Below are 15,241 nucleotides of genomic sequence, written 5' to 3'. Positions count from 1 at the left end.
GATTGGACTTTTCACTCAAGAATGTTTCGGTCATACGAGTATGTAAATTTCCAAAAGATTAAATATTTAGTTATATTAGATATATACAAAGATTTCAGAGTCACTTTCGCAAGGCAAAGACCAGGGGTAAAATAGTCATTACTCTACTTTGTCGAAGACAATGAAACCTTGGAACTCTTGTCCAACTTGGAAACGACGTAATGTTAACCAAGTTGCAAAACATACACGGCAAAAGGATAGACGGGAGTAAGCATATACCATCCATCCTCAAACGTACACGTGGCAACACTCTTACCTGTCATCATCTACAATCGTTAAAACCTAACGTGACGGAACCACTCCTCCCCTTCGCCGTTGAATAATACTATTCGTGTGCCAGACATTATTTAAAAACCTTAAACTGTACCCTATTTATCTGTCTATTTGCATTAAAATCTGATTACTGGAATCTCGGACATGCCATCGTGCTAAACAGACGGCGAGTTTCGACGACCACGGTGAGGAGAAAAATATTAATCGATGTCGACGGAGAAACTGCTGGCCACTAACGGCGTTAAATCCGACGGCGTCATGAGAAGAACGGCGGCGACGGCAACGGAGAATTGTCTTGGCGGAGGAAGTCAGATATTTGAAGAGCTTCCGAAGGCTAAGATCGTCTCTGTCTCGCGTCCCGACACGACTGATTTTAGCCCTTTGCTTCTTTCTTACACATTGGAGCTTCAGTATAAACAGGTATACGCTTGTAACATACATATTTTACAATGTCTGCTTGTAGTTTGCTTATGTTGAATTTGTCATTAGGGTTTATGTTCTGTATTAATTTGTTAATTCTCTGTTTTTTTGTGTGTGTGCGGTATGTTTTAGTTCAAGTGGACATTACAAAAGAAAGCTTCTCAGGTTCTGTACCTACACTTTGCTTTGAAGAAACGTTTGATTATTGAAGAACTCCACGAGAAGCAAGAACATGTAAGTTTTGTTTTTTTTTAATTTGCAGCTTTGTTAATAGACACAAAAAAAATTATGAAACTTGAAAATTACTTGATTTGGATAGGTTAGAGAGTGGCTGCATAGCTTGGGGATCTTTGATATGCAAGGATCAGTTGTGCAAGATGATGATGAACCTGACGACGGTGCTCTTCCTCTTCACTACACTGAAGATAGTGTGAAGAACAGGTGCTCTTATTTAAAATCTCAGATAGTTTCCTTTCTTTTTTTTTGGATTTTTGTAAAGTTTCTGAAACATTAAATTGGTATGCTGTTCAGGAATGTTCCTTCGCGTGCAGCGTTATCAATCATCCGTCCAACGATAGGCCGGTCAGAGACAGTTGTAGACCGTGGGAGAGCCGCAATGAAGGGCTACTTGAATCTCTTTCTAGGGAACTTGGACATTGTTAACTCCAAAGAGGTTTGAGTTTTTTCTCTCTGGCAATAACTCTGACTTTTTTCTAGGTGTGATTAATTACCATGTTTCTTGCGTCACACTTAACATTTTATACACAGGTGTGCAAGTTCCTGGAAGTTTCTAGACTATCCTTTGCTAGAGAGTACGGTTCGAAGATGAAGGAAGGGTATGTCACAGTGAAGCACCTGAGGGAAGTCCCAGGATCTGATGGTGGCCGATGCTGTCTTCCTTCACAATGTCTAGGCTGCTTTGGTAATAGCTGGGCAAAGGTTTGTGTACTAAACTTTCTTAATTTTTATTTCTTGAATAAATGATTTCTGAATTTTTTTTGAATGTTTTATTAGGTTTGGGCGGTTCTGAAACCAGGATTCTTGGCGTTACTTGAAGATCCGTTCAACGGAAAGCTTCTAGATATAATGGTGTTCGACTCATTAGGGTTACATGGTACAAAAGAGTCTTCTGAGCAACAACCGCGTCTGGCTGAACAGGTGAAGGAACGCAACCCGTTGCGTTTTGGCTTTAACGTTACAAGTGGAGATAGAACCGTGAGGTTCAGAACTACTAGCTGCAGAAAAGTCAAAGAGTGGGTTAAGGCAGTGGACGAGGCTCGTTCCTACAATCCACATAGGTTTGGTTCCTTTGCTCCGCCTAGAGGATTGACATCAGATGGAAGCCAAGCTCAGTGGTTCGTTGATGGTCACACTGCGTTTGAAGCGATTGCATTTGCAATCCAAAACGCTACCTCAGAGGTACTACTAATTAATAATCTAACCACATATGAGATTATAGTTTGAGTGAAAGTCTAAATATAAACTCTATCTGTAGATATTTATCACTGGTTGGTGGTTATGTCCGGAGCTATATCTCAAACGACCGTTTCAAGATCATCCGTCTTTGCGGCTCGATGCCTTGCTGGAGACGAAAGCAAAACAGGGCGTTAAGGTGATGCTTTAATACTATTACATGACTCCCAATGGACACTATTGGTTTTGTTACAAAACATTTTAAACTTTGTTGCAGATTTATATCCTTATGTATAAGGAAGTTCAGATCGCTCTGAAAATCAATAGCATGTACAGCAAGAAACGGCTTCAAAACATTCACAAGAACGTCAAAGTTCTTCGTTATCCAGACCATCTCTCCACTGGAATTTACCTCTGGTATAGTAATAAACAAAACCCTTAGATTGTTGTAACTTCTTAGCCACGCAACTATTTAAAGTTGAATTCTATTGTATTTTCAGGTCGCACCATGACAAGATAGTGATTGTAGATTACCAAGTTTGCTTCATTGGAGGGCTGGATCTCTGTTTCGGCCGTTACGATACAGCAGAACACAAAGTTGGAGATTGCCCTCCTCATATATGGCCTGGAAAAGATTATTATAACCCTAGGTAAGAGTCCTGAACTTTATTTAACAAAATGAACCATATTTCTGACAAATTGTTACATCTATTGTCAGAGAATCTGAACCAAACTCATGGGAAGAAACGATGAAAGACGAGCTAGACCGGAGAAAATACCCTAGAATGCCATGGCACGAGGTTCACTGTGCTCTTTGGGGACCGCCTTGTCGCGATGTGGCTAGACATTTTGTCCAAAGGTGGAACCACTCTAAGGTAATGTACTGTAACCAGAGGTTGTTATTTCAATTAGAAATGATTTTAGACGTGGTTTTAAGGGCAGTTGTGTTTTGTTTTATAAGGTATTGATAATGTTTAGTCTTTTTTTTTTTTAATTAGAGAAACAAGGCACCTAATGAACAGACGATTCCATTGCTAATGCCTCATCACCACATGGTTCTTCCTCACTACTTGGGAACTAGAGAGATCGATATTATCTCAGCACATAAACCAGTGGATGACCCTGACAAACCTGTTGTTCTTTCCAGACAAGACTCATTCTCATCTGGCTCACCTCCTCAAGACATCCCTTTGCTTCTCCCGCAAGAAACCGATGCGGATTTCGCCACCAAGGGAGATATAAGGTTTGAGAGAGGTTCAAGACAAGCCCTAGATGGTCGAGATGAGTTTCCAGGAGAAACTTCAGAGGAAAGCGATAGGGATGAGACTGTGAACGAGTGGTGGTGGCAGATAGGGAAGCAAAGTGATTGCAAGTGTCAGATAATAAGAAGTGTTAGTCAATGGTCAGCTGGTACTAACCACCCTGAAGATAGCATTCATCAAGCTTATTGTTCGCTCATCCAAAACGCTGAACATTTTATCTACATAGAGGTATATAAAATAGTAACTCATCATTCAAATATTTTTAAATATAACAATCTCTTAATCTTCAGATTAAACTAATCCTCTGGTTTAACAGAACCAATTCTTCATCTCTGGGCTAGAGAAAGATGAAACCATCCTAAACCGTGTTTCTGAAGCCTTATACAGACGCATTCTGAAGGCTCATGAGGAGAAGAAGTGCTTCCGTGTGGTGATCGTTGTACCGCTCCTCCCTGGGTTTCAGGGAGGTATTGATGAGTTTGGAGCAGCTACGGTTCGAGCACTGATGCATTGGCAGTACCGTACCATCTCCAGAGAACGTACTTCGATTCTTGACAACCTTAACGCTCTGCTCGGTCCCAAGACGCAAGATTACATCTCCTTCTATGGTCTGAGATCGTACGGACGGCTTTTCGAGGATGGTCCTATTGCCACTAGCCAGATTTACGTGCATAGCAAGCTACTGATTGTTGATGACCGGATCGCTGTGATTGGTTCGTCTAATATAAACGATAGGAGCTTACTAGGGTCCCGAGATTCTGAGGTACTTCCACAACTCTTTTTTTTTTTTACTTCTTCAACTCTTGTTTTCATTTTTTGTTGAAAAAACAGAAAGGAGTTATGTATTTATTTTGAAACAATAATATTTTTCAGATAGGAGTTGTGATTGAAGACAAAGAGTTTGTTGAGTCTTCGATGAACGGTGTGAAATGGATGGCTGGAAAATTCTCGTACAGTCTCAGATGTTCACTTTGGTCGGAACATCTTGGCCTTCAAGCCGGAGAGGTAATTTTCAAATTATATAAACACTCATTTACTTGACTTAATAGTAACTTCTAAAATGTTAAAATATTATTTTGGTGTTTTAGGTGAAAATGATAGAAGATCCAATCAACGATGCAACATACCAAGACTTGTGGATGGCCACGGCTAAGAGGAACACTGACATCTACGACAAAGTCTTCTCTTGCATACCTAATGAAAATATACGCTCAAAGTTCGTACTTCTTAATTACTTCTATGAACTCTTATATACATATCTACCGAGAGATTATATAAATTGTATGCTTATGATTTTGATCATCTTCCTAATCACAGAGCTGCATTAAGACACAACGTGGCTCTTTGTAAAGACAAGTTGGGTCACACGACGATCGACCTTGGCATTGCACCTGAAAAGCTTAAAACATGCGGCAGCGACTCGTGGGAGATGCTGAAGGAAACAAGAGGGCACCTCGTGTGTTTCCCGTTACATTTCATGTGTAATGAAGATGATCTCAGGCCGGGTTTCGTCGAAACTGAATTCTACACTGCTCCTCAAGTCTTCCACTAACCACTATTTATTGGAGACTAAGCCGGTTAATAGGTGACTAAGTTGGTTATCGAAAACTATATTAGATTGGTGATAAATCTCACACGTTATATGTATAGAGATGTTAGTTATATAGACAGAGGTAATGAGATCACTTCTTTTGATTGCTTCATAGGTTTGAGAAGGTGTGTGTGTTATATAGAAGAATAAAAACTTATTTGTGAATATCTATGTTTCTCAAGCTGTACATTACGTCTTTAACTTGTTCTTATATTATTCAAGAGTCTATTTACATAGCAACATTGTCTAGGTTCCAAAACCATTACCTACTTATAGGTCATGGCAGGGTGAACATATTGCTTGGTAAAAGATGACAATGACTAAGAATGGAAGAAGAGGCAAACGGCTGAGATATCATCCATTGCGATTCCACGTCTCTTCCTATTCCACGCCTTAACCGCTTGCTCCACCAGCCGCTTGGCCGCCTTTGGACGCTCTGCGGTTGAGGAGACAATGTCTATAGCCTCTTCATTTGATATCACATCCCATACCTATGTAAGATGACTTCATCATTAATAAGCATACAGAATTTATAATGTGATTCATTTTTTTTAGCTTACCCCATCAGTGGCCAAGATTACAAACTGGTCTCTAGTGGAGATATGTCTTTGAGTCACTTCAGGAACTGAGACCAATCCGTACTTTTTGATACAATAGTCTCCGAATGCTCTAGACATTGCTAGTCCTGGAGACTCTTCTTCCGGTTGCCACACACGGTGGACCCCTGGCTCGTCTTCTAGGCAGAATACTCGCCCGTTGCATCCGATTATACGTTCCTCCTCCTCTGTTTTCACAAGAAGCAAAACATGTAAAGATTCAGAACCAATGAGATTTACATGATCTCTTTAGGTCTAGTGGTAGAATGTCTATAGAACTAACGAGGTATGTTTGGTTTGAAATCGACTGTGAGCTGAACCGCGGTTAAACTTCCTTCTTCTGATACCGTGCCCAGTACGGCACGTGAATCTCCAACATTTGCTACATAAATAACTTCACCCTGTAGCAAGAAACCATTTAAGAACATTTATTACCGAACAGAAAACTTTTTTTTACATGGTTTTATTCATGGGGTGATCATCTTGATGATCTCTTTACCTGTCTCACAACGGTTAGAGCGGTTGTGCCGCTATTGTAAGTGTCTATCTTTCGGTGATGCTGGAGCTCTTGATCAACATCTGCACAGGTTTTGAGGTACAAGTGTTTCCAGATGGCGAACCGCCGGTCCGTTTCAGGTTCTGCTAATGTGGTCTGAGAGAGAGTCTCTTGCCAGTTGCAGAGCAGGGATATAGGCATTGAGTTTCGGACTTGTTTGGACACGAAATGACCCCAGGGACCGTGTCCATCGAATATACCACAGAACATCATGTCTTCTTGGCATCCAAATCCCTGTTTTAAGATTCAAGAATATGTTCAATACATGATGAACAAAAATATACATGAATAAACATTTGAAAATAATACAGCTGGAAAAGGCTAGAAACAAACGTAAACCCTAAGAATCGTGTATAGGTAACAACATCTTTTCGTTACTAACATTTAGGAAACCTAGTGACCCAGTTTTGAGTATGAATTATAATAAAATATCATTAATAGGTAATAATGTACCTCCCAGACGATGGCACAGTCCTGATTAACGCCTTTCTCACCGCGTCTGGAGAAAACAGAGGCCAAGTTATTGGATCCATCTGCATTAACACAACCAGATGACTTAAGAATCATCGCCTTCTTCTTCGCCTCTCTCGCCATTTCATCTGCGGCTTCCTTCGCGTAGCTTTTACCATTTTTGTTGTTGGCTTTCTTGTTCGAGAAGGATCTAGCTAAGCTGTTGAACATGGAAGAGAAATGCCCCATTTTGCAGAGAAGGTGAAACTACCATATGATCTTGAAACCTGTGGGTGGTATGGTATATACACAGAGGTTCAGATAGTTGCATTAAATCAAAGAGCAAGAGGGAGTTAAAATATTGCCAAAAGTACTAAGTTTTGCTTTTGGGATTCTTTTTCACGGGAGAAAACAGGGGATACAAGATAGTATGTGGACTTTTAAAACAGTTAAAAGACAAAAGAGTGTAAGAGAATATTCATGTCTGACATGGAATTCCATTGAGACAATCACACAAGTTCTAAGTTTCTCTAGAACTACAAAACTAAGAAAATAGAAAATGGATTTCTTTCGTAAAGAAATATATGAGTATCTGATCAAGACTTGAAGTCATATAAGTTTTCACTTTAAAGAAATACATATCTAGAGATAGCTTATTAACATAGAAACCAAGTTGCAAGATTCGGAGATTTTTTTTCTTTGTTACTTTTCCAGGAAAACAAGCAATAACCTTCACATCTTAGAGAATCTTGAAATTTAAAAGCACTTTTTCTTTAATATATTCTCTTTGCCTAATTTTACTATTTTTGTGAAACAGTATGATACCAAACCCACTAGTTTTGCTTGTGTTCAATATTTTCCAAATTAGCAAAAATAGATATTTGAATTAAAAAACAATTAAGTAGGAAGAAAATAATCGATTCCTTAAGAGTTACATCAGTTCTTCATAAAGTAAAACTAAGTAATAAAGGGGATTTCTGAAAAAACAAATCAGAAACATTTGTTTTTCTCCTTCTGTATTCAATATTTAGAGACCAGGAGATATACAACTTTTTTTGGTAAAAAGGAGATATACAACTTCTTACAGAACTAGCAAAATTCTATTTCTAGAATGTGATTAGTACGAAGTGAGGAGTATTGTAAAATCAAACTGTACCAAGAAATACTTCAAAACAAATCAAAACAAGTCCAGAATGTATGAAGGAGAAGAGAAAGAGAGATGAGGAGGAGGAGGAACTGACGTATTACACACGGGGGAGGTGATGAAAAATCGGAGAAAGTGACGTAATATACACACGGAGAGAAAGCTAATAATGCAGAGAGAGGAAGAGTCACGAATCAGAAATAACCAGAGTCCTTTGAATGATGTAAAGAAGTTTAGATATCTCCCTAGATATCTCTTAACTTATTTCTTGGGGTACTCTATTCCCCTCTCATTTTTCTTGTGGAAACAAGATAAAGGCAGAGACGTAGCAATCCATCATCTGCTGTCTTTATACAACTTTTTATAAATCCTAAATTCTTATATAAAATACCGCCTATATATCTTATAGGAATTCTTTAAATGGCAAAATTATCTGGCAGATTCTAAAATATTGTATTCGTTTTTCATCGTTCACATAAATTTATGCTCAGTAAATGTGTATCAATAAATGATGTTTTGGAAGGAACTTTTGTATCAGTTTAAATAATGTTGTCAATTTATATAAATTGTTTGACTAATTGTATTATATGTATTATTTTATTATTGGTTGGATGGTGATTATGTAAGTAAAATTTATATTTTAATTCAGAAAATACCAAAAACTAAAAACTGTATGATTTTTAATTAATTTGTTCAAAACCCTTAAACAGCATATATTATAAAACAGAGAGTGTATAAGATATCAACCATAATTATTATAGTTGACAAAAAATTACTAAAAATAGTCTTCGGTATATAAATACTCTGCTACAATAGATGCAGCGCCGATCATATAATCACAAAGAACAATATTTGGGTTCACCCCTGAGGTGAACTTATGAATTCACCTATTTCCTTATTTCAATTATATTGCCATAAATATTAATGTTACATAAATAAATAAATTATAAATTACAAAAGAAGTAAATTTTAAATCATAAATTCTAAATTCCAATCCTAAACCCAAATCTTAGATTTTTAATTTTAAACCATACCCTAAACCCAAACCTATACCCTAAACCCAAACCTATATCCTAAATCTTAAATCTAAATTTAAATCCTAAACCCTAAACTCAAACCATAAACCCTAAACCCAAATTCTAAATTCTAAACCCTAAACCCAAACTCTAAACGCTAAATCCTAAACCTTAAACCCAAAATGTAAATCATAAACCCAAATTTTTCAAATACTTTTGGGTTAATGATCATCAAATGTATTTTCAAATACATTTTAGTGTATAGAGTTCGGGTTTATGGTTTACAGTTTGAGTTTAAGGTTTAGGGTTTAGGATTTAGAGTTTGGGTTTAGGGTTTAGAGTTTGGGTTTAGGGTCTAGGATTTAAATTTAGATTTAGGATTTAGGGTATATAGTTTGGGTTTAGGGTATAGGTTTGGATTTAGGATTTAGGGTTTGGTTTAAAATTTAAACTCTAAAATTTGGATTTAGGATTTGAATTTAGAGTTTATGATTTAAAATTTACTTTTTTGTAATTTATAATTTATTTATAATGTGACATTAATGTTTATGGCAATTTGATTGAAATAAGGAAAGAGGTGAATTTATAAGTTCACCCTAGGAATGAACCTAAGTATTGTTCAATCACAAACTAAAAATTATTTTCCTAACAAGGTTATGTGTATGTTATCTTAAGCTAGTTAGCTCATCTGGTTGAATCTAAAAGAAAACTGGAGAACAAGTGGATCAGACCATACTAAAACTCGAAACATTTTGGTTACTAAGAAATCAATAATTTGTATGTGAAGAAAAAAAGTTTGTAGCATGTTTTTCTGCTTGTATGATTTTTAAGTTGGTACAAGTAATTAACATAGTGGAAGATCTCGATTATTAGCTTTGAACAGAAGAAGTTTCAACAACAATACTACCGTGGTTGTTCTTGTCACCAACGCTGGGTTGGTCTAGTGGTTTCGTGGAAATTTGGTTCTTTAGATTTGACTCATATTGGAAAGAGATTATAAGCAACTGCCTTTTGTCATTGGTCTCCGGTATTAGTCGGATCTTTTCAACCCGGATGATCCGGGTCATTAAAAAAATTGTTGAGTTACATCGAGTTTTTGTTCATGACGTTAGGACGCTAAGATTTGAACATAAACGAACTAACTAATAACCCCCTGGGCTATATAGCTTAGGCTTATCTAAAGAGCATTAGAAAGTACTATAATATTGAATCTATGTTAGTTTAGCGATTACTAGCTTTAGCTGATTTTGTAGACATCAATTATCAAATGGCCTGCATTTCACGTAAGTGATCAGTAAATCACAATCGTTAATCTATACAATTTTTAGTTTACCTTTCTTTAAGCTCAAATGTTGGTTCTGCTGTGTCGCTATGCTCAGTGGCGGAGCTACCCTTAGGGCAAGGGGGTCAAATGACCCATGTGGTTTTTACCAAAAAAAAATTTTTACACGTATTTTTTATAAAAAACTATGAAAATATTGCAGTATTAGCCATTATGACCCTTATAATAATGCTAAACTATAAGGTTGACCCCCATGTAAGAGTTGTTAGTGATCAGACTCCAATGGGCCTCGATGATACAGCCCAACAGACCTCAGGCCCATCTGTGAATCTATTGCAGAGTAACCAACGGCTATCTTTCCCAAAGTGTAACGACAGAGCAGAGTGTACGGTGAAAGGAGCAGCTCTGCTGTCTAACCGATTTCTATCTCTCTTGTCTGTTTGTCTTGACTAAGTCTTCTTTACAGCTTGTAATCTTATCCTCTTAGCTGTGAGGAGTAGAGTCTCTAGATCCTTCTCTTGTCTATTTAAAGACCTTGTAAAACCCTAATTGAAGTAAGGTGAAAGTATTCAAAGTTCAAGTTTTGTCTCTGTTTTCTTATCTTTCACATGGTATCAGAGCTACTGTAAACCTTAACAGGTGCTACAATGGCGGATAACCGAAATCTCTATCCTTTTCCTAGTAACATTCATGTGTTGAGCTCTGTCACTTTGAAGCTCAATGATAGCAACTATCTCTTGTGGAAAACCCAGATTGAGTCACTTTTGTCAAGCCAGAAACTTCTAGGCTTCGTTACTGGTGCGTCTGTAGCTCCAGCTCAAACCCATACCGTCACTCGCGATGAAGTTCAAGTCGAGGAACCAAACCCTCTCTATGAAGCTTGGTTCTGTTCTGACCAACTAGTCCGCTCCTGGATCTATGGGACTCTATCCGAAGAAGTCTTGGGTACCGTTCACACGCTCACCAACTCTCGGGATGTCTGGATCTCTTTAGCTGAGAACTTTAACAAAAGCTCAGTTGCAAGAGAGTTCTCGTTGCGTCGCAGTCTCCAGCTCATCAACAAGAAAGATAAGAGCTTGTCTGTGTATTGTAGAGATTTCAAAGCAATCTGTGACTCTCTCAGTGCAATAGGCAAGCCAGTTGAAGAGTCCATGAAGATTTTCGGATTTCTTAATGGTCTAACTCGAGACTATGACCCTATTGCTACCGTCATCCAGAGTTCTCTGTCGAAGTTCCCTCCCCCAACATTTAACGATGTTATCTCTGAAGTTCAGGGCTTTGACTGCAAACTCCAGTCTTATGAGGAACAGTCACCAGTCACGCCTCATCTTGCTTTCTCTACTCAACAGAAAGAACAGTCGCAGGAGTACAGAAACACGGCTCCATCATACAACCCTAACTACAGAGGTCGTGGTCGTTCAGGCTTTACCAGAGGAAGAGGAGGATACACAAGCAGAGGTCGAGGCTTTTCTCAGCATCAAACGCCCTCTGGAGGTACTGGTGAGCGACCTACATGTCAGATTTATGGGAGAACGGGACACACTGCTCTGAAGTGCTACAATAGGTTTGACAACACCTATCAGAGTAATGCAGCTTTCTCATCCATGCGTATGGTTGACGAAGATGGCAGAGAGTGGATTCCTGACTCAGGTGCCTCCACGCACGTCACCTCTAACACTGCCAATCTTCAGAATGTCCACCCTTATGAAGGAACCGATGCTGTAATGGTGGGAGATGGAGCTTATTTGCCCATTACTCACACTGGATCTGCAACCATCTCCTCAGCGTCAGGTACTCTTCTTTTATCTGATGTTCTGGTATGTCCGGATATAAAGCACACATTGATGTCTGTATCTAAACTCTGTGATGACCAAAACTGTGGTGTGTTCTTTGATGCTCATAATGTCTATGTGATTGATCTCGATAAGCTGAAGGTGGTGGCAAAGGGTCCACGAAATAGAGATCTGTATCAGTTGGGGAATCAGAGGAAAGAAGTGAACTTCTCGGACAGGCATGTTACAGCTTCAGAGGCAGTATGGCACAACCGTCTTGGTCACTCCAATCTGAAGCTTCTCCAACAACTAAGTATCAGCAAGGACATTATTATCAATAAGAGCAAATCAGTGACCCCTGTTTGTGAGCCTTGCCAAATGGGGAAGAGCAGTAGGCTAAAGTTTTTTTCTTCTCTTTCTAGTGTAGCTCAGCCCCTAGATCGGTTACACTGTGATCTATGGGGTCCCTCTCCTATTGTATCAAATCAAGGATTTCGCTTTTATGCAGTATTTGTGGATGAGTTTACAAGATTCTCTTGGTTCTATCCTATGAAACTCAAATCCGACTTCTACTCTGTCTTTGTTGCATTCAAAAATCTTGTTGAAAATCAGTTTACAACAAAGATAAAAGAGCTACAAACTGACGGTGGTGGAGAGTTCACTAGTACAAGACTAAAAGAGTATTTGCAGTGTAACGGTATTCAGCAACGAATCTCTTGTCCATATACTCCTCAGCAAAATGGTCTTGCTGAGAGAAAACATAGACATCTCATCGAGCTTGGTCTAGCGATGATGTTTCAGTCTCACCTTCCTCTTCATCACTGGGTAGAAGCCTTCTATACGGCAAGCTTCATTGGAAATCTTCTACCTATTGTTGAATCAGAAGGCACAAAGAAGAGTCCGTTTGAGCTGTTGATGGGTTGTAAGCCAGACTACTCTTCTTTGAGAGCCTTTGGTACTGCCTGCTATCCCTGTCTTCGATCCCAGACAGCTCACAAGTTTGAGCCACGGTCTTTGCAGTGTGTGTTTATAGGCTACACTCCTCAGTATAAAGGGTATCGCTGTCTTCACCCACCCACAGGCAAAGTTTATATTACTCGTCACGCAGTGTTTGATGAAGAAGTGTATCCCTTCAAAACAGATTATCAGTCATTTGTGCCACGGTATAAAACGGATCTTCTTAGAGCTTGGCAGCTTGCAACCAACCCATCAAAAACCCCTGTTCCTCCTGAACAGATAACCCGCATCCTTGCTCCTCCTGTCAGTCTTCCTAATCCTCCTCCTCTACCAACTCCACCTCCTTCCCCACAAGCTGATATTGATGATGAATTACCTCCATCCCCAGTTGTACCTCAACCTCCTGTGGCTCCTCCTGCTCCTCAAGTGAATGCTCATCCGATGCAAACAAGGGGGAAAGCTGGCATTCATAAACCCAATGCTCGATATGTTCTTCTGGCTCCTAAGTATGATACGTCAATTCCCAAGAACATTGCTGCAGCTATGGCTCACCCTGGTTGGAATGGTGCAGTTTGTGAAGAGATGGAGACCATACATATGCTCAATACTTGGACTCTTGTCCCCTACACTGAAGATATGAATGTGCTGAGCAGTCGTTGGGTTTTCACAGTGAAATTTAATCCAGATGGAACAGTGAGAAAGTTAAAAGCTCGTCTGGTTGGGAAAGGTTTCGAGCAAGAGGAGGGGCTTGACTATCTTGAGACGTTTAGCCCTGTTGTTCGAACAGCCACTATCCGCTTGGTTCTCAATGTTGCGGTTGCAAAGGGATGGTCCATCAAGCAGTTGGATGTTACTAGTGCTTTCTTACATGGTGAGTTGCAGGAACCAGTTTACATGTTCCAACCTGATGGTTTTGTTGATCCAGCTCGTCCTAATCACGTCTGCAAACTCACGAAGGCCCTATATGGTCTTAAACAAGCACCTCGGGCTTGGTTTGATACGTTCAGCCACTTCTTGATTGACTTTGGCTTTCGCTGTAGTAAATCGGATCCGTCGCTGTTTACTTATCATCATCAGGGCAAGACTTTAGTCTTTCTTCTCTACGTTGATGACATCCTGCTTACGGGTAACGATGAAGCTCTGTTGCAACATCTTCTTGACAAGCTTAACAGCAGATTTTCTATGAAAGATCTTGGAGAACCTCGTTACTTCTTGGGTATTGAGATACAGACTCATTCTGAGGGAATCTTTATGCATCAACGTGCTTATGCTGAAGATATATTACATCAAGCAGCTATGAGTGACTGCAATCCCATGGCCACACCTTTGCCTCAACGGATCGAGCAACAGGACACGACTCCCTTCCCTGAACCAACTTATTTCAGAAGCTTGGCGGGGAAGCTTCAGTATCTAACTATTACTCGGCCGGATATTCAGTATGCCGTTAACTATGTGTGTCAACGTATGCATCTTCCTACTGTCTCCGACTTTGGTCTTCTAAAACGCATACTGCGATACATCAAGGGGACACTGGAGCTTGGCTTGCACATTCAAAAAGACTCCTGCTTAACTCTTTCTGCGTTCTGCGACAGTGATTGGGCAGGTTGCTCTGAGACTAGACGCTCCACTACTGGCTACTGCACTCTCCTTGGTCCAAACCTCATCTCTTGGTCTGCAAAACGGCAGCCAACTGTGTCTCGATCCTCAACCGAAGCTGAGTACCGTGCGTTGGGAGCTACAGCTCAAGAGATTGCCTGGATTTCCTGTCTGCTCCGTGATGTCAACATTCCTCAACCCATGGCGACAATGCTTCTTTGTGACAATCTTTCAGCTGTGTATCTAAGCACAAATCCTGCTCTTCACAACAGGTCGAAACATTTTGACACTGATTATCACTATATACGTGAGCAGGTTGCTCTTGGGTTGATTGAGACCAGACACATCCCTGCTTTGGAACAAACAGCAGACATCTTTACTAAATCCTTACCAAGAAAACCGTTTATGGAGCTAAGGAGCAAACTTGGTGTAGACAAACCTCCTCCAAGTTTGAGGGGGAATGTTAGTGATCAGACTCCAATGGGCCTCGATGATACAGCCCAACAGACCTCAGGCCCATCTGTGAATCTATTGCAGAGTAACCAACGGCTATCTTTCCCAAAGTGTAACGACAGAGCAGAGTGTACGGTGAAAGGAGCAGCTCTGCTGTCTAACCGATTTCTATCTCTCTTGTCTGTTTGTCTTGACTAAGTCTTCTTTACAGCTTGTAATCTTATCCTCTTAGCTGTGAGGAGTAGAGTCTCTAGATCCTTCTCTTGTCTATTTAAAGACCTTGTAAAACCCTAATTGAAGTAAGGTGAAAGTATTCAAAGTTCAAGTTTTGTCTCTGTTTTCTTATCTTTCACAAGAGTAGGCTGGCTCCGCCACTGGCTATGCTTTGCTTGATAAGCGAACACGTCATGGTTAAAAGTTC

The 15,241-nt window shown here is 39.6% G+C and overlaps 2 protein-coding genes across 2 annotated transcripts; one reads left to right on the top strand and one right to left on the bottom strand.

Moving 5' to 3' along the window:
- The first annotated feature begins 286 nt into the window (after nt 1-286).
- On the top strand, nt 287-5,205 carry LOC108813454 (phospholipase D zeta 2). Its single transcript, XM_018586013.2, has 15 exons — nt 287-732; nt 865-966; nt 1,052-1,173; nt 1,264-1,405; nt 1,501-1,671; nt 1,747-2,151; nt 2,228-2,344; nt 2,423-2,562; nt 2,646-2,795; nt 2,864-3,020; nt 3,144-3,635; nt 3,724-4,170; nt 4,281-4,412; nt 4,496-4,623; nt 4,725-5,205. The coding sequence occupies exons 1-15, from the start codon at nt 520-522 to the stop codon at nt 4,957-4,959; spliced, it is 3,153 nt and encodes a 1,050-aa protein (XP_018441515.1). The 5' UTR covers nt 287-519; the 3' UTR covers nt 4,960-5,205.
- LOC108813455 (probable protein phosphatase 2C 34) lies at nt 5,188-8,058 on the bottom strand. Its single transcript, XM_018586014.2, has 6 exons — nt 7,842-8,058; nt 6,604-6,887; nt 6,094-6,384; nt 5,878-5,995; nt 5,559-5,782; nt 5,188-5,489 (listed from the first exon to the last, which is right to left on the bottom strand). The coding sequence occupies exons 2-6, from the start codon at nt 6,847-6,849 to the stop codon at nt 5,319-5,321; spliced, it is 1,050 nt and encodes a 349-aa protein (XP_018441516.1). The 5' UTR covers nt 6,850-6,887; nt 7,842-8,058; the 3' UTR covers nt 5,188-5,318.
- Nucleotides 8,059-15,241: the final 7,183 nt, after the last annotated feature.

Source organism: Raphanus sativus, chromosome 6 (genome assembly GCF_000801105.2).
Source record: "Raphanus sativus cultivar WK10039 chromosome 6, ASM80110v3, whole genome shotgun sequence".
NCBI lineage: Eukaryota > Viridiplantae > Streptophyta > Magnoliopsida > Brassicales > Brassicaceae > Raphanus > Raphanus sativus.
Note: the sequence above shows the minus strand (reverse complement) of the source record. Positions and strands in the feature narration are given on the sequence as shown.

What these genes read in the sequence shown, in the direction of transcription:
- LOC108813454 (XM_018586013.2), top strand. Translation starts at nt 520, where the DNA reads ATGTCGACGGAGAAACTGCTGGCCACTAACGGCGTTAAATCCGACGGC. An exon ending in TGGAGCTTCAGTATAAACAG is followed by an intron (nt 733 to 864) that starts GTATACGCTTGT and finishes GGTATGTTTTAG; the next exon opens with TTCAAGTGGACATTACAAAA. An exon ending in TTGGTAATAGCTGGGCAAAG is followed by an intron (nt 1,672 to 1,746) that starts GTTTGTGTACTA and finishes ATGTTTTATTAG; the next exon opens with GTTTGGGCGGTTCTGAAACC.
- LOC108813455 (XM_018586014.2), bottom strand. Translation starts at nt 6,849, where the DNA reads ATGGGGCATTTCTCTTCCATGTTCAACAGCTTAGCTAGATCCTTCTCG. An exon ending in CTCTAACCGTTGTGAGACAG is followed by an intron (nt 5,996 to 6,093) that starts GTAAAGAGATCA and finishes TTCTTGCTACAG; the next exon opens with GGTGAAGTTATTTATGTAGC. An exon ending in TTTCAAACCAAACATACCTC is followed by an intron (nt 5,783 to 5,877) that starts GTTAGTTCTATA and finishes TTGTGAAAACAG; the next exon opens with AGGAGGAGGAACGTATAATC.